Raw genomic sequence first — 19,452 nt, forward strand, 5'->3', positions numbered from 1 at the left:
TGTGTCAAGACAGGGAATTCAAAATCTCTTAGTCCAAGAAGAGCACAAAACAAGTTACAAGATGCAAAACTGCAGAGTCACCACTCACCACGCCCCGTATAGAGCAGCATGACGATACAAAATCGAAGTGTGCCTTCACCTTTCGAACAGGTTCTTAGGGATGCAAACCTATTCAAGTAAACTTCAACGCAAAAAGAATAATCACATCATATACAAAAGAGCACCAGTGAGATCAGACCCCTAATATTTTGTGCCTGCAAAATTACAAGTAAAACCAGCTTTAAGGTACAACACGATTGTGATACCGGGGCCAATGCTGCGCTTCAACATCGACAGCCTCTTAATTCTTGTTGCAGTCGCCCGTGCGTGCAGCACATGCCAATCACTAATCTCAGAACAAATCCTGTCAAAAGTAGAGCCAAGAATGATCTATCGGATCCGTCAAGATGAGATGGGTTCATACGGAAACGAGAGCCATGGATGCTTCAGAGCTTCAGAGGCTGATGGGCGCTTCTCCGGATTAACTTGAAGAAGATGGGCAACAAAATCAATAAAGCCCTGATCTCCCATTGGCAACCGATGCCGCAAGGATGTCTTTTTCGGGATCAGATATTCTAGCCTGTTAGTATCCTGGAATCAGCAGTTTTGAGCAGATGCACATTAAAAAAGACACTAATATAACAGAGTTGAGTAGGTCTTAGTTCTCGTCTTAACATTAATAAAAGGATGAAGTACAAGAAAGAAACTGAGCATATTTTTTGTGCATTTGTAACTTCATGGCCTCTCTTTTAACAGGGGCGTTAAAACTTTCTTGCAGATATTATGTTCTAATCGGCAAATAGAAGGACATAAAAGAAGCAAACATAAATCTAAATGATTACCTGATTCCGTTCATAAAGCATGTGATTCTTCGTAAAATACTTATATGTATCACGTCCCTTAGCAAGCATTGCCTGGTCAATGGCTCCAATTATCCCAATTACATGTGCTAGTAAAGTTGCTGGAGAATCATTTTGAAAGAGAACCTGCTCCAAACGACACAATTTTCACTCACTAGATGCTTGCAGTGCAGTAGGCAGAGACAAAAACAATTGTAATCAAACGGGCACCCCTTATGATACTAAGATAAGCCAACACGTGACAACATGTATTGGTCACATAAAGTAAGTAAACAGCTTCCTTGTGGCTTGGGCCTCTGGCTCAATGGTCACATGGGGGGTGTTTCTAATGTAACATCTGGCGTTCAAGTCACACCAAAGGGCAAGATGTGTGTGTGGTGTAAAATCAGTATTAAAAAAAAAGGGTAAACAGCTTGCTCTAACTGCACAATGGAATGCTTCATAAAGATTGTAAAAGAAAATCATAACTATCACAAGCGAATTTATTTCTTTCACATCTTACGGATAGTGTTAAAGGAATTACAAAAACAGTTTTCAATATAAACAATTTCAAATTTTTACTACCAAAAATAACAACAAGAATACTGCCACTAAGTATTGCTCTGACAATGCCGTGCTGACTATTCAACCACTATCACCACTACAATATTATTGTTGTTTTTGTGGTTATCTAATTATAAGATCACCAACAGTGCAAGAAATCAAAAAATAAATCTTTGCCCCAATGCGAAAAGAAAAAAATAGAAGGATAAAAAAACTTAAAATTGTTCACAAAAAGCTACTAAACATAGGATTAGGACACTGAAACAAAACATCAAAGATCAAGGTTCACCAAAAAATTAATAAAATGCAAATACTTCATCACTAATAGTTCCAAAAACTGCTAACTCAAAGTTTGGTGTGTCTTACATTTCCAGTGCAAAGTTCTGCCAGGATACAGCCAAGTGACCAAATATCAATCTTCTTATCATAGGGAAGGCCTAAAATAACCTCAGGTGCACGATAAGATCGGGACTGTACATATGAGCACAAATGATCTGTCTCAAAGCAACTACTGCCGAGGTCAATGACTTTGACCTCACACCTACTGTAGCTCTTTACCAAAATGTTTTCAGGCTTCAAATCACAGTGGATTAGGCCAAGACCATGCAGGAACTGAAGTGCCTCCAAACATTGGATGGTAATTGACTGCAAAAGACAATTTCCCAAACTTTTCATAACCAAACACCTCAGGGAGGAAAAACAAACTTCTTTCCATAATAAATAAGAATCTAATGGCGTTTTTCACAGCCACTACAAACCTGAAGCCTTGGCATTGTGAAGTAAACCTCTCCACCAGATTCCCGGTTGAATTTGTGAAACTCGTATAAATTTGCTTTGAGGAGTTCACATACAATCAGCAGGTGCTCCTGAAAGGGACAACAGTTTCAGGTTACTACAATTTCCTGTGTCAAAATATATGTAATTTCATTAAAAAGACATGACCAAAATGAACACCATTTATTTGAACACATCCTGTAAATTTTTTTTATAACAATGAGAAAGAGGATTCCATTATAAGGGCTCTGAAATAGACAGAACAGGCTAGGAAATACAACAAAGAGGCTCAAAAGCAAAGAAAAGAGACCCCCCCAAAAGAAGTGCTAGGAATGTCAGAGAGGGAGTGAGGTTCCCACTGTGAGGTGCTGCCGGGAAACACCCCTCCCTAGCCAAAGAATCAAGACATGTCCAGTAATTAACAACACAGAACACCTATGAACTTGGGAAAAAAACTATCATTACTATTTTGATTAAGTGACCAGTTCTTGTGTCATCAAGTTAAAAAGTGAGGAATGCCCCATAAGTATAAAATAGAATCATTCTCCAAATTAATAATAAAAATGGAGGACTAGAGAAATAAACTTCAGAAGTTAGGCCATTATTGATATTCTTGTTTCAAAGGATTCGCTACTAAAGGGAATAATGACTTAACAGGATGCAAGGTAAGGAAGAAACAACAACAACACCATAATCACAAGCAAATGTGTCTGTCAAACAGAAATATTTTTGTTTTTAAAGTGACTCATCTAGTATTCAGATTAAACCAAAAGGCACATCTAATGGCCCAGAATTCAAAAATAACCATTATGCAGATAACTGTTTTTATTATTTCAAATGAAGAGTGCTATTAGAGGACAAGACATACCGAGTTAGATTGCTATTTCCTGAGAAGTGGCCTATAGAGTTGCATTACGACATTTATCCCATACAACAAGTGCCTTAATAAAGCTTGATATAAGGCATATTTTCTACCAGGTCAGCGGACATATCTGTAATCAATGACCATTGGAATACTTCTTCTTGGTTAAGGACTACTGTCTGTCTCCTCTTTGAAACAATACCCAAGTAGTTTCCTTTCCCACAAATGATAATTGAGATGCCAATGATCCCATTCTCCCTTCAACCACTGCTTCTATGTTGATACCTCCATAAAATATGCTCTCAACAAGAGCTAGTCTCTTTTTTCAGCCAGTAAAAATACAGAATTTCACAAAGCACATGCTAATCATCCCTTCTTTCTGGCCTCAATATGTTCCTCCAACTGCTCGCTCACTTTTGGGGGCTACTAAGTAGAAGGGGATTCAGCAAATGTAAATCAAATGAGCAGCAAGTTATTTCAGTTTCACCATTTTAATCTCCCCAAGTTTTTTTTTTTAAAAAGGTCTCATTTTAGATTCGTTTGGAAGTATGAGTGTTGCATAATCGCCTCCTTCCGATTAAAGTTGTTTTCCTCTAGTATTTCTTTATTTTATCATCTTGTGTTTTTATTACTTTAGAGCAATATCTAGACCCACTACCTAAAAAGTATAGGAGTGTGTCCAACATCTAACTTGACTCTCAAGTCTTTTACTCTTCACCTAAGAGGCTATTTGGGTTTAAGCTACCCTTAAAAAGTGAGTAATCTCTTTGTTGTGTCCTAAAGTTGGGTCATTGTTCCACCTTTGAACTTGAGTGAAGTGCATTTCAAACTATAAACATTTTGATTGGTATATGAGTTTTGTCATACGACTAGGAGTGATTTTATTCTCTCATATTGTGTTTGTCTAAGTTGGATCTCTATGTCATTTTTATCCCCAACTTCAAGGGGGGAAGTGTTGAGTTGTGGAGCCTAATTAACGCTTCGCGGATCGACCAACTTAGTTAGGAATTGTTTCATTAAGGGCAATTTTGGAATTTCACTCTTGTAATGTAGTTGCCCTAGTTTTCTCTTTAAATTGGGGAGCACCGCTAGAAGTGTTTTATGATCTTAATCTGAGGAGCATCTCGAGTTGCAGCCTGAGAGGTTAAAGATAAACACCTGTAAGTGTGCGATTTCTCTTGTAAACTATTTTATCTTCATAGTGGATTACTGCAGCGACGGAAGACAGGACGTAGTCTCACCTTGAGGCGAACCTATAAAAATCTTGTTGTGCTTTTCCGTGCTTGTTTTTCCCTTCTTCCGCATTTATTATTATTGCTCTCGTTAGTTTGGAATTAGGTAGTCTGATTCCTAACAAGAAGTACAAGAAGTACAAGAAAGAGGTATATTATTTCACATATTGGGGTAATTTTTATATGACCAAAATATTCAAGAAAGGAGGAGAACAAAAGATGAAGTTTTTGCATCTATGAATAATTTTTTCAGCAAAAGAAGATTGAAGACCAAGAATTTTTTTCCTTGCAAGCTAAAATTATAAACTCCAGTTTGAGGGAGGGTGTTAAAGAGCAAATATTGAAGAGTCTTACATAACTCTCACAGCAAAAAGTCTCAGAAGAGTCTCTGTAAAGGTGTATTAGTTATGTTAGTCTTCTATTTATGTTCAGTTATTTAATTATTCTAGAACTTATCTTTTTAGAGTTAAATTTCGAGTATAACTGGGACAAGGGTAATTTAATTGTAATTGGATTCTACATGTTTCTTTTATTATAAATAGAGGCTCATTGTACTCAAATTATAACTCGAAAGATATTTCTCTTTTCCAAAAATTCAACGGAACTCCTTTGTAATAATCCTCAAAAAGCAGCATAATAAACCTAAAAGGTCCTTTGTATTTATTGAGAACTCTTTTCTTAACACTAGTCAACCACTAATTCGAAAGTTTTTTTTTTAAAGAAATTTGAAAGTTTATACCAATATCAGAGAGTGTAAATCATTTCCTCCAATCCTTCCTCTAAGTTCATGGATTCCCCCCCCCAAGACAATTTTATAATAGTAAAAATAAACCATAAACAAGAATTTGGAACCTTCAAATAATTTATTTAAAAACTCTTGCACTCTTCCAGCTATTCCTTTTATCTGTTTTTCAGCTTCCTTTTTGCTGCTTTGTACCTCCTCTTTTTCTAGTTTCTACTCAAATGCTCATAAAAAAAATCTAAAAGTTACGTAACTATAAAATAATTACTTTAAATATCTCAACAGTTCATATCATGACTTGGGCTTGAAGGGAGAGAGCAAGTAAGACAAACAGACAGAAGCATGGGAGAGAAGGTTCCAAAGGCAAGACCACAGGGGGTATGTGACCTTTGTACGAGACACAAAAAAATAAAAAAGAACATGAGCAAACAGTTCTAAAAAAGGAAGAAGCCAGATTATCAAACACATCAAACAAAATAACAAAATAACCATTTCTTCCACACCCATTCCTTCCTAAAGAAAGATAATAATCATTCATTAATTTACCCGATAGTAGAAGTAATCATATAATCGCAAAATATGATACTTGTCTGCAGGATCATTCTTGTTGACAAATTTGAGAAGCTTTATTTCGTCAAGGCTCTGATCAAAAAAGTCTTTGTTGTTCTTTATAATTTTCACACAAACATCCATGCCAGTGTGCAAGTCATGCGCTTGAATAGCTTTACTAAATGCTGCTGATCCCAGGTATTCAGTCACATGATAACGTCCAGCAATCACTGAATTTAAAACAACATGAAAATTCTTATCCTCCTCGAAGCCAGTCCTGAGAAACAACACCAAAGAATAGGCATTAATAAGACACATTCTAAATCAGTATAAAATTTGCAAATGAATCAACAGAAGAAAACCTAAACATGCCTGTTTTTCCTATGCACAATTTTGAGGTTGAAAGTTTCAAATTCTTCCTCCTGAGCTTTAATCTGTCTTACTTGCTCTTGCACAGCTGCAGCCTCTTCATCTTCAAACATTATTCCTGGATCTTCTTCTCGCACATTGTCATCTTCACCTTTCTTCACTTCAAGCTGTCTTTCGGCATAACTAGAGTTTGAGGGTGATGAAGCAGTTGAACTTGTCAATTTTCCTGTCTTACCAATGTTACAAATACTTTCATGTCTGTAGCTGTTTACAGGGGAAGAGTCATTGCTCTTCTGCCTCCACGTGGCAAGCATGTCATCACTTCCTATCAAACCATTACGACAATCATCTGCATCTTGCTCTTGTGACCACAGACCTGTAGAAGCCTCATGTTGTGTTCTTTCCCCAACGCTTAAAGGAGGTGGGAAAGAAAATCCTCCATCAGCATAACTCAATCCCAATGAGGTGCCCTTTTCATGCCCCATAGCATACTTATTTGATTTGGTTTTAGCTATCTTTGTTTTATCTTTGCTGAGATAGATTCGGTTTGTGTTCTCAGATTGTTTGATACTACCAAGAGTGACATCGTGGTCATGAAAATACTCAATATCACCTTCACTACTCTCTCCCACCAAACTTTCCCGTACTTCACTTCCTATTTCAGCAGCATCACTGCTGATCCCCACGCCAATCGACCTGACAGAACCATGTTGATCATCTTCGATGCATAGATCATCTAGGTGAGGCCTTTCGCACTCACTCAACACCATTCCATTGCCCAACATGATGAGCTCATTTGTCCGAGTGACGAACCCCTGCCACACAGGTTCTGCACGCATCAAATTCAGTTCTTCTTCATCCATCAATTGGCCATCATATTGAGATATCAAATCATTTTCATGCCCTCTACCATACATTGTGTCCATTGTAACCATAGGATCCTCTGACACACCAACTTGCTCAATCTTTTTTGATTGGAAGCACTGCTCACCCGAGAAGTATGAATCTTCCTCAGCAAAAGATTGGTCATCCTCCTCCTTCATGGGGACTCTTTCTTGCAGATCTGGAACACTACCATGACCTGTACCCTTTTCATTGTCACTTGGGTAATCAATCTCATGTGCCAAAAACCAAGCTTCATCTTCAATTGGCTGCCTCGTATAACCGACATCGTCATCATCATCATATTCATCAGAATCCCAGTATTCATTAGGATAGTCAACTGACTCGCTCAATCCGTCACCTATGGTAGCAAAACCTGAGACTAAATCAGAAGCATCCTCTGTAATTCCTTGACTTACAGACAACCAACTGACTGCACCTGTCTTCTTCCCACCTATTCACATCATACTCACAGGCGATTAGGGAACATTAAAAAAAAACACATTTGATTCTGTGCTTTTTTTTTTCTAAAAATTTCTGTAAATGTTCAAGAAACTAATATCGCTACAAAACATGGATTCAACTCTTGTAGGAATATAGGTCAGTCTGCATTAATGTTCCAGTTCAGCTCCCAATAGTGATTCTCTACATCAAGATATATGTTGAATAACATGGTTTTTTTTTTTTTTGAGAAAATGTTGAATAACATAGTTGAACTGGAGATAAATCACTAGATTACCATAAGTCTGTGGGGGCTGGAAAATCGAAAAGTTTCAGGTAAATTTTTTATTACCATCTTATCTAATATAATTCAGCACTATTTCAAAAAATAAAATAAAAATGACCAACTTATCATCAGGATCTTTTATATCTTGGTTTACATTCACTAAGTTTGTTTATGATGATCATTCATGTATTTCTTTTCTCGGATAAAAAGTGAGTGTATCTTAGATATAGAGAACTTTAAAAAAGCAAAGAAGCGTTAACCAATTCTTTCTTAAGCCAATAGTCTATATTCCACAGTCTTTTGCAACAGAAAATGTAAAATCTTCTTTGATTTTTCCCTGTGAGCATAGACAAGGTTACATTTTAGCTCCTAATAGATTACCATTAACAAAGGGCACCACAATGAGATTGTAAACATGCTTCAAAAACGTTTTCCCCCTCCCTCATTTGAGAAAGCCATAGAACTACATGTTCTATTGCCCTTCCTCTTGCTCTCCATAAATCTCTCCAACCCAAGTCAACGAAACCAGGACTCTTGCTCTTCTCAAACGTTCCAAATTTCATCTTAAAAGAAATTTTGGAAACTTCTGGTGTCTAAGCAATGCTTTCTGATTCACTCTATTTTGTATATATTATTTCTTATATGGTCTTTCTTATAGTTTTATCATACAAAAGCGTGTTTGCTGAAAGAAGTAGCAACTAGGAAAAGCTAAAATTATAATATCCAATATTCCATTTTCCTGATAGTTGCATGTTTCTGTTGTGAAGTACTATTATAAATAACCTTGGGCTTGAGGATTAGGGGTGCTTAAATTTCTTGATTATTATTATTTTAAGACTTATCAGCCCTTATTTATGGTAAAAAAGTTGATTAATTTTATTGACCTGTAAAAAAATTATTTTTCTAATAAATTTATATTTATAAATTTCCTAATTAAGCATATTAAAGAATTTAAACAATTTTATTGAACATTTTTCCTGATAGTCAGGTGATTGTGCATTGAATCAATTCAGTGGCCCTTTGTAATCACTACCAGCTCAAGAGATAATCCAATTCTAGCCAACCAGGGAACAAATCTTAGAGAAAAGAGAGGAGACCATAAAGCATCAGCATTTTTCTGATGTGGCACAAAATGCTGCAAGCTACAAATTGATAGATGGAGCAAAAGAAAATTTTGGTAAAAAAAGGTGATTAACTATTTATTCCTAGTCAATGTTCCAAAAAGCAGATATGCTTCCAGGGCAACCAATATAATCCTTTTTTGGGGTAACAAGTGAATCCTCACAGTTGCCATAGATGAAAGTTCTGCAAGCAATTCAGCACATTGGGCACTAAAATTAACATGAAAAAGCCCGCGACTACATCCTCATATAATAAGGAGTATTATTGACAACAATGCCCTCTCTGCATGAAGTCAAAGCTCTACATGAACAGCAGTTTTTTTTCTCCCTCGCATCTATACAAAGAAAAGGAAAATGATATCATGTAAAAGAGCTACTAGGAATAAGGAAAACATGAAGAGCACAACCATTTTGTTTGCTGTGTTTTCCTGACTAACCACAGTCTGGGCTGCCCTGCTTACATTGGAGAGGACCTGACCCATGAATGCATACAGACATGGACATGATGACAACAACCCCAGGCATTAGCCCAAGAGTGTAAAATAAACAGAATAAGAATATTAAGAAAAATGTTCAGGAAAATAAAAAGGAATATTAAGAAAAGTCAACCTGAAGAATTGATCTCCTGTCCAATTGGCACATCCAGATATGAACCGATCAAGAAAGAGTTGTCAGTGCTACTCATTTTTATCCCCGAGCCATGGCGATCAACTTTTTCCTCCCAATGGATGCCCACTGATTTGTCCTCGGATTTGAGTTTAACAGGAGGAAGCCTTGGTAATTCCTCTTTGTGATTCTCTGTGACAGGTGGCAAATCAAGGGTCACAATATTCTTTTGCTGTGAGCCTGCTTGAAACTTTCCTAGTAATAAAGGCCTACTGACTTCGCTCATATCCAATTTCAATTTTCCTTCTTTCTGATAGTCAGCAGAACCAGTAACATTATCATAACCCGTTGATGCATTTGTCATGGGAAAGGGAAAAACACTCTTGATAGGGCACTCCTGCCATAGGTCAGAAGAAGCCTGGGTGGAACATTCATTAATAGGCCATTGTTTCTCAGACAAAGAATCTTTAGTGTAAACACCTCCACTGCCATATTTACTTGATTGGTCAAATTCAATGTGTTCCTTTCTTTGACTCTTTTCAGATTTCACTTCGCTTTTGGCTTTGCTTGTGCTTCCAGTCCACAAAGGCCTCTTATCCCCCAGCAGATCTGTCTTTGTTTCATGGCTTTCTCCAGGATTTGTGGTCCCAAATGAATTCCTTCTCTCGGACATTGCAACTGATTCAGCCCTGGAGTGCCCAGATATCTGAAGATCTGACAAACTATTAGAAATAGTACCATCATCACCAGGATTCAAGTTCCATGAATACAGATCGGATAAAGTATTGTCTGAACCTGAAGTTAACTTTCCTGTCAGATCATCAGCTTTACTCTTTTCACCCGAAGAACTGGTTTTCTGCTTGCTTTGTGTACCATTTCTCTCACACTCAACCTCTTTGATTATAAGTTCCTTAAAAACTTCACTGATTCGAGGAGCTATGGCACCAGGTTGTTTTACAGATACAACACTACTTTTCTCTTCTTTTGATGAATCATTGAAAAATCTTTCCTCCGCAGATGGCCCCTGACAAGATAAATTTAAGTCTGAGCGACTAAGGAGCTCCCCACGCAAAGCAGCCTCTGCGCGAGTGAACTGATTTTGTCTCAAGAAATCCAATATCACCTCAAGAGTATCGGCCATTTATCAAACACTAAAGGTGTTTGAACAGTCACGATAAAGAAGAAGAACGCGATACACCTGATAATGCAGGCACATTAAACAAATAAACAGAATTATTTGCCCATTTCCAAAAAGTCCAGAATAAGGAAATCATGTTTTGGCTCAACTTAACAGCAAAAAGCATTGCCTCAAGAAACAAAAGAAAAAGGCAAGAAATATATTGTTTCAAAACCCCGATGGAAACATCATAGGAGACGGCCTTATAAGTTGTATCACCCCTATAAACGCTTGCATCTCGGAAGGGATTTTTAACAACAAATCCAACATAATTACATATGCGATATCACACAGCACACCATTTCTCAGGTCGCAGCAGAATGGGCAAAGGATTCCAGCTAAAGAAGAAGAAAAAAAACCCCGCAGCGGAAAAAAAAAGACTGCACAAAACAACACCTACAGCTTTTCTTCAAAGCCAATCACCAAAAAACCATATCACTCAACACACATTCCCAGATAAAGTAGCCTCAAAACTTCCGTACAGAAAATATACAGTAGAAAAACAACAACGCTTCAAGAAACCCTAAACATACCTTCGATGTCATCAAGCTGACAGCGATTCAAAGCAAACAGCTGGAATGAGAATCTGCGGACTTCAAAAACCTTAAAATCTGATGAGTAGGTAGCATAGAACGGTACGAGGGGAACAAGAAAGCCTTAACCACGGACCAAATTCGAACAGGACAACGTAAAAAAGATAAACCGTATAAGATTTTCTAAAACTTACGGATCGAAGGCGAGATTCGGTAAAAAAAATGAGGAATAAGAATCGGAGAGACGCCCGTCCGCTGAGAATTTCCGGACGGCCTGAGATTCCATCGGAGTAATACAGCCGACGGAAGAACACGAGGGAGAATAATACAGCATTTTTGCGTGTTTTTGCGTTTAAGCCTGCAAGAGCCCACACCCAGAACCGGCTTTGGGGGGACAGTAAATTAATTATCCGTATTATTTATTTTATTTCCCATTTCCTAAAAAATAGAATAAAAAATGTTTTAGGACCGTCGTCTCTATTTTTCCTCCGGATCTTAGTTTTCTTGCGGCGGTCTTCGTGAGAGGGAAATCGGAATGTCCAATTAAATCTAATGTGAAATGACGATTTTAACCTTTGTCTCATCATCTATTGTCCTTAACGCATTTTAGTAAGACTAAAATAGTGAAACCCGTTTCCCTAAAAATAGTAAGTCTCCAACTACTTAGACATTGGGTTTCATATATGTGCTAGAGGCATCAAGTTCTCTTATATTCTACCTTTTCTACCATAAGAATTGGCTAAATCTTGTTCTAACACAAAATCAGCTACATCCTCAAATACCTCCTCTTCCTTTTCCTCTTTCTTCCCACAATCGATATAATCGTCATTCCTAAGGCGACAATATGGTTCTATGGATCAACATGATCTACGTCTCCCTCCCCCCGAAAGACTAATTTTTTTCACCAGAACATCAAACATGTCTAGAAGGTAACAAACCCAACCACCAAAAACCCTAATACTCTACTCGACAAATTAGCTCTATAGCAAGCAAATGTCACATTAATTAAACTCTTAGCCCAGCAATGAAATCTTTCAGAACATGTGAGAAAACAGTATATGTCTCTCCAAAACATTACCGTAGAAGCCAAAAACATCCAGGCCTACCACATTTCTCTCTCAACTACAATAGCTCCAATGCCTTTACTAGATTGACCCTATAAAAAGCTAATTCCCTCCAATTAATATTCATCCAATCAATACTTTCCAAGAAAACCAAACAAAAAGAAAAATATCAATCAAATCTCTTGATCTTCTTCATGCTACCCATAGTCTTCCACACACAAAATCCAACTAGACACATGCATGGGAGTATCTTCCAAAAGAGACTCAAAGTCTCTTCCCTTAAAAAAATGACCCACATCCACTGACTTTCTTCCTTAAACTATACCATAATAACATAGAGAATACAAACTTTCATGACCCAACAAGAAGGTGCTACCACCTAATAGCAATCCACTTACCAACAGTCCTAAGTGCCATAATCCTCCATTATTGAAAATACAATAGATGAAGATGAAGGTGATGCAATATTCAATTAACCAAAAAGTAGGCACACCCCAAGAACATCCTTAACAAACAATGTCGAGCAAAAATCTTTCTTTAACATAAATAGCTCACCTTCATCCCAGTAGCATAAAAATTTCATGAAAATGTATACTTGACACACTACTAAATGCTAAATTCCAATGTCATAATAACCCAAGTTATAGGGAAGTTGTTTGTCAGGCTCGAAGGGTACCTCGTAGAAGAGTGAATTACTTGTAGTGAATACAAATAGATGCAAATGAAGGTCATTCACTGCATCGATGCACTAAAGACATGTGTCTATGTTGAATTATTTGCATTGTGCCACATACTATGTCAATCAAACATGAGAAAAATAGCTCAATATGAAATGTTGCTCGTTTAAACATAAAAACATCGAGAAACACTAAACAAAATGTCAAAAAGGTTTTATATTATTAAATGGATTACCCAAATCTTAAAGCCTTCTCTAATTCCTCTCCAAAACCTTTAGGGAATGAAACCAAAAAAATCACGGATAACAAAGGTATTCCCCTAACCTCAACAACTCTTGAAGAAATCTACCAATATTGCATCATTTATGCAATTAAATGAAATTCCTAGTGGAATGGAAAAAGACAAGCCGAAAGCACTTCAAATTTCCTGTAAGAAAAATTGTTGGCCATGTGATGAAAACTTAAAAAAAAAAAAATCTCATAAAAGGCATGAAAAATTTTTAAGAAAATATTTGGGAGAATAAATGAAAATTCATCAAGAAAAAAGTTAAGAATGACAAGACCACTAACAAGTGTTACGTCTGCAACAAAAGAGGACATTTTACCAAATAACGCCCAAAAAAGGATAAAAAAGAAAGATCCTACGAGTGTAATCCGCTTACATGGACCTATAGATGATGTGAAGTCCTTATCTCTCATAAATGAAGAAGATTGTAACACTTTGCTCATAATCAACTACTCTGGCTCTAATGACAACTCTGACAATGACACGAGTTACTCGAGCAAATCTTTGTAGTTCATTGATGGGATCACCAAATACCATATTTGGACAAGACCCTCCCCTCCATTAACCTTACAAAAAATCCCATTCCCTCCAATCAATATTCCTCTAGTCAATATCCCCCAAAAAAACCAATCAAAAAGAAAACCAAACTTCTGTGTCTTCTTCACCTTACCCACAACCTTTAATACAAACCCCAACCAGAAACATTAGGTGCAACCAAGGTTAGTTGGACTTGAGTCCAACCTCTTTTCACTCTTCCTAAAATCACCAAAAGACTTTGTATCATAAAATTTAGAGTAAACATGATCAATCATGTTATGTCTCATATTAAACCGTCACCTCAACAATATCGTCTGGCATAATAAAACAACTCGGAGTTTTTTTAGTCATAATTCAACATGAGACCAAATTAGGGGATTAGTAAGCCCGTAGTGTTCCAACTTGCGACTCAATCAAATCAACTTAGACCGAAGAGAGCGTGGGTTAGACACACCCCTTTTTAATATGGGCGAGTCCCCCTCAACTAGCCCTCCGAACCCAGCTACGGTAAATCAATTCAATTTAAAACTAATCTAAATGAAATAAAAGAGAAAAAGGTTGAGAGCATACTCTAAGGAAGAAACAAAGATGGGCCATGATGCAACTCATCTTCATTTTTTTATGTGAGAGTCACGCCGTTACTTTCCAAGACTTGGTATAGGGACTTCATTATATTAATTGAAGCGTCACTTCCTAGACCAAACATGAAACAACCATATCATGACCCTAAGAAACGTGGTACAACATCTAAAAACGAAGAGGTACTCGACCCGACCCGGATTTCACGGGACCTAGCCGGGTCCGCTGTCGGGGTTCGCGAAACTCTCGATCATCCGTAGCATTCTGTTTCGCGGGTCAGGTTTCCCGGCTCATTGACGGATGAGATTTTGTCTAATCTGTCATAATGGGCCTAACTGTTAAATCAGATCGGTTAAGTGCCGAATACGGTCGGTGGACGCTTAATCGATTCATGGCTACACTCCAAAGTCCATTTGGCGTTACGTCACTTTCACTCTTACACTAAACGGTCTCGACCATAAAATGCCTTCTAAAACGCCCTAAAATCCTACTATCTTCGATTTTTTCTTACAGAAGTGGAGGATGCGAACAGAGGGCCGAGGAATGGAGAGACTGTCGTTGATCGTGGTGGTAATATTGGTTCTGTGCTGCGCGACAGGTGCGAGGTCGGATGCCTCGAATCACAGATACAAAGCTGGAGATCCGGTTCCTCTCTATGTCAACAAAGTTGGGCCGTTTCATAATCCTAGGTAAGAATTTACCCTTCATGTTTGTTTGTTTGTTTTTTTGGCTCGGAGGCTGATCTATTGGCTATCTACTCTTTTTAGCTTGAATTTCCTGCGCGCTTTGTTGGATCTGCACTGCTTTAGTGTTGGTTGCCTGACTTTGTTCATTTTAGGAGCGGGAATTGTTGTTGAAGATTTTTTTGATTTAATTTTTTTTTTTGTGTGTCTATTATTCTTCGTTGGGCTGTTCTTGTCAGCGAGAATTCTTGTTGAAGGTTTTCGTGATTTATTGTTGGGCCTTGGGAGTGAATTCGCTGAGAAACAGTGGACTGTAACTTTGAGAGGAGATTGGCTGTTGCGCCTTTCTTGAATGTCCAGCTGCTACAAAATTAGTGACCCTTTCTAGTTTCAATCATTAATTCATAGTTGTTGTGGAATTTGGGTGAATCGAAGACTAGCTTAAGAGGGACGTTGGAATTTGTTAGTGTTGTGGATTCGGATTTTTCGATGTTTGTTTGGTGTTTATTTCAGTAACATAATGTAAGCGAGATTTTTCTGGATGTCGGTCTGACCCTTTGGATTTTCTATTATGTGTTTTATTTTCTGAATGGCACCATGGCGTCTAGATTTATCTATTACTCAGAGGATTACTAAATTTAGAATTCTGTTTCTTCGAGGCAGGGGATTGTTTCCTATCTCACATTTTTGGGTTGTAAACCTTGGATTTTTCGAATTTTTGTTAGACATTGTGTGAATGTTGTATTATTTTTTATATACTGATGATTGATGACTAATTAACAATTCTCTCACTCTGTTTATGTTTCTGGTTTCAGTGAGACTTATCGGTTTTTCGATCTTCCCTACTGCTCACCAGGTTTAATTGTGTGATGTCTTGCATCTAATTATTTTCAAATTTATTTGTTTGCTTCCTATTTTCTAATAGTGGTTGTTTTCTCATATTTTGAAATATAATAACAGATCATATGGCAGAGAAAAAAGAGGCTCTTGGGGAAGTCCTAAACGGTGATCGTTTGGTTGAGGCTCCCTACAAGCTTGACTTTATGGTTGATAGAGAATCTGAAGTTGTTTGCAAAAAGAGGTTGTCTAAGGAAGAAGTGGCCCAATTCAGGAATGCAGTAGACAAGGATTACTACTTTCAAATGTTCTATGATGATTTACCAATATGGGGCTTCATTGGGAAGAGTGATAAGGAGGGCAAGGCGGATCCGAGTGAGTACAAGTACTATCTTTACAAGCATATGCACTTTGAAATTCATTACAACAAAGATCGGGTCATTGAGATTAATGTTCAGACTGATTCCAACTCAATGGTGGATGTCACCGAGGACAAGGAAGTTGAAGTGGAATTTTTTTACACAGTAAAATGGAAAGACACTGATATTCCTTTTGAGAAGAGGATGGAGAAGTATTCCCAAGCTTCATCCTTTCCACATCACCTGGAGATCCATTGGTTCTCAATCATTAACTCATGTGTAACAGTTCTTCTCTTGACTGGGTTTCTTGCTACAATTTTGATGAGGGTGCTCAAAAATGATTTTATCAAGTAAGGATTGTTCTCAGCCACAGCTTTTTCGATCTCAAACTTCAATGTCAGAAATTCCTAATAGCGCATATTTTCTAGCTTAGATTTAAGTGCCTTTTTCAGTATCACATTTGAAGATGAAAGTTTTGGTATTCATATTAAAAACGGCATATACAGAATTGAAAAGATAAAATTAAGATTTTATTTCTCTTATATATGGTTCCATGTTGAACATGCAGAAGAACAAGTTTTATGTTATTTTATTTTTTATAATCTTTTTAGACTTTCAGTTTCTTGAAGTGACCTAGAAAATCTCTAGTAAATGGTACCTGATTATTGATGGATATCATTGATATATCATGCAAGACAGAAAAAAGAACAAAACAAACTAAAAAGACTTTTAGGCAGTATTGGTGTTTTCCTTCTAGGTAGCATGTGAGGGCTGTTCACATGGTGAGAAGTGGATTCTCAGAAGTGAGTTCTAGCTGTCTTCAAATTATTCATTTAAATGCCTCGTTAAGCTTAAGAAGATCAGAAGAGCAGTTATGAGGCACAATATCATTGTCTTAAGAAAATTTCAGATGCTTTTTATCTGATAAACATCGTGATAAACTTTCATTTATTCTTTGAAGATTCTGAAAATATTAATTTCATTATTTTTTTATTTTTTTTTGTTTTATGTGTGTGTGTGTGTGAAAGGTATGCTCATGATGAAGAATCAGCTGATGATCAAGAAGAAACTGGATGGAAGTACATCCATGGGGATGTCTTCCGGTACCCAAAGTACAAGTCCTTGTTTGCTGCTGCTCTTGGTTCTGGCACTCAGCTGTTTACACTGTTAAGTATTTATGAAGCAGTTATTTCTTGATTAACTTCCTTTTTAGTACATCATCTGAAGTTATTGAAGTTCTATACATGTTGTAAAAGTTATCATCTAATACCGTCTTTATTGTTTGTGTTCAGGACAATTTTCATTTTTATTCTCGCACTAGTGGGTGTCTTCTATCCATACAATCGGGGAGCTTTGTTCACTGCTTTGGTTGTCATATATGCCCTTACATCTGGTATTGCTGGCTATACAGCTACCTCTTTCTATAGTCAGCTTGAGGGGACAAACTGGGTACTTTTCTTGTCAATCGTCATGCTATTTCTTCTTCTTCCTTTTGCTTTTCAGCTAATCCACCTTATTCTTTTGTTTTTGATAGGTGAGGAATCTGTTGTTGACTGGTTGCCTTTTCTGTGGGCCTCTTTTCCTGACCTTCTGCTTTCTCAATACCGTTGCCATTGCATATAATGCTACTGCAGCATTGCCATTTGGCACAATTGTTGTGATTGTTCTCATATGGACATTAGTAACATCTCCTTTGCTTGTTTTGGGAGGGATTGCTGGGAAAAATAGCAGGGCTGAGTTCCAAGCTCCTTGCCGTACTACTAAGTATCCTAGAGAGATCCCGGCACTATCTTGGTATCGTGGTGCTGTACCCCAGATGGCAATGGCAGGGTTTTTACCTTTCAGTGCCATCTACATTGAACTCTTCTACATATTTGCTAGTGTATGGGGCCACAGACCTTACACCATATACAGTATTCTCTTCATTGTGTTCATCATTCTCCTCATCGTTACTGCCTTCATCACTATTGCTCTGACCTACTTCCAGCTGACTGCCGAAGACCATGAATGGTGGTGGAGGTAAGCTAGAATTGGTTGTTTATTCTACTGGTTTTATTTGTCTCAGGAAATTTTATTATTTCCTCAAATTAATATAATTATTTATTCTTCCTGTGCATTTTATATCATATAACTGTTTTTGTTTTTGAAACACATTGTCTCTCGTCTTTGAAACTAGCTAGAAAATTTTATTACCTGCTATAACATCTCTGTTAATGTCTTCTTTTTAAAATAACTTGTTTTTGAAAGTAAACATTGCAACTTTTTTCTATTCAAACAGAAGAAAAAACTAAATATTATTGTTTAAGCATATATAAACTTTGGTCAATTTTTTATTTTTTTATATTTTTTGTTGTTGGTTATATAGTCCTCCTCTAACTCTAAGCCTATTTTGTTTTGTCTTTTTGCATAACAACACTTCTTTTGTTTAAGTGGTACATATCATCCGTTCTGCTCTCGTGTAATCAGTGGGCAACCCCATGATCTCTTTGTTTCTTCTCCATTCATCTGATGCAGGTCGTTTCTGTGTGGAGGATCAACTGGCTTGTTTATATACGGTTACTGTTTATATTACTACCACGCTCGGTCAGACATGTCTGGTTTTATGCAAACGACATTCTTCTTCGGATACATGGCTTGCATCTGTTATGGATTTTTCCTAATGCTCGGAATGGTGGGTTTCCGTGCTGCTTTATTATTTGTCCGCCACATTTACCGGTCTATCAAGTGCGAATAGTTGGTTCCTTAAGTCTTTTCTTTCTATAGAGAAGGTTCTATTGTAATTGTGCAATGTCATCAAAGAGTGTACTAGAAGCAGCAAGGTGTAGTTCAGGGGGGGGGCATGTTTCCCAGAAATGGGCCGGGATAAGCTTAGTTTTCTTTGAGATTAATGTCCAATGGGGGGTGTAGGCCGCATTTTGTATCCGAGAGAAATCTGAAATTTTTGGCATTCAAATAAACGGGGAAGTTTCCAAAAGCCACTGTTTACGCACCCGCACGCTCTGGGAAGCAGTTTTTCTTACCTCACACTCTTGTCATATATGACGAAGCACTCAATGGTTTGGGGCAATCTTATTGTTGACAGAGGATTTTAGAAATCTTAATTAACAGTTGGATATTGACACATTGTTGTTATTGAAGTTTACTCTTTCAGCCTCTGTATTTTTGTCATTCTTCATGAAGATTACAGTTTATAATTTTATCAGCTTAATTATTATAAAACAGGATTTTTTAATTTCTTAACCAACGTCTAAAGTAAAAATTCGTATTTGGTTGTCAATTTCTTTTGGGTGTATTTAAATATAAATATATAATTGATTCCTCTCCCGATCTCCTCTCCTCCTGCTTAACTTATTTACAGGAATATGAAAAGAGGATTTTGTAATTGTTATACCCTTTCGATTTCAATTTAAATAT

The 19,452-nt window shown here is 37.1% G+C and overlaps 2 protein-coding genes across 2 annotated transcripts; one reads left to right on the plus strand and one right to left on the minus strand.

The window, feature by feature from the left end:
• Positions 1-182: 182 nt before the first annotated feature.
• Positions 183-11,359, minus strand: LOC137955332 (uncharacterized). The gene is made up of 8 exons (XM_068802232.1): positions 11,017-11,359; positions 9,310-10,504; positions 5,974-7,306; positions 5,599-5,878; positions 2,201-2,308; positions 1,809-2,087; positions 882-1,025; positions 183-630 (listed from the first exon to the last, which is right to left on the minus strand). Exons 2-8 carry the CDS (start codon positions 10,445-10,447, stop codon positions 442-444), a joined length of 3,471 nt encoding a protein of 1,156 aa, XP_068658333.1. The 5' UTR covers positions 10,448-10,504; positions 11,017-11,359; the 3' UTR covers positions 183-441.
• A 3,284-nt stretch (positions 11,360-14,643) lies between these two features.
• On the plus strand, positions 14,644-19,188 carry LOC137955698 (transmembrane 9 superfamily member 2-like). The gene is made up of 7 exons (XM_068802770.1): positions 14,644-14,848; positions 15,658-15,698; positions 15,803-16,388; positions 17,067-17,204; positions 17,331-17,487; positions 17,573-18,057; positions 18,553-19,188. Exons 1-7 carry the CDS (start codon positions 14,682-14,684, stop codon positions 18,770-18,772), a joined length of 1,794 nt encoding a protein of 597 aa, XP_068658871.1. The 5' UTR covers positions 14,644-14,681; the 3' UTR covers positions 18,773-19,188.
• Positions 19,189-19,452: the final 264 nt, after the last annotated feature.

The sequence above is a fragment of the Aristolochia californica genome, unplaced genomic scaffold, assembly GCF_029961685.1.
Source record: "Aristolochia californica isolate CCGP_79_NKW_82.1479 unplaced genomic scaffold, dmAriCali1.0.hap1 SCAF_2, whole genome shotgun sequence".
In the NCBI taxonomy this organism is placed as follows: domain Eukaryota; kingdom Viridiplantae; phylum Streptophyta; class Magnoliopsida; order Piperales; family Aristolochiaceae; genus Aristolochia; species Aristolochia californica.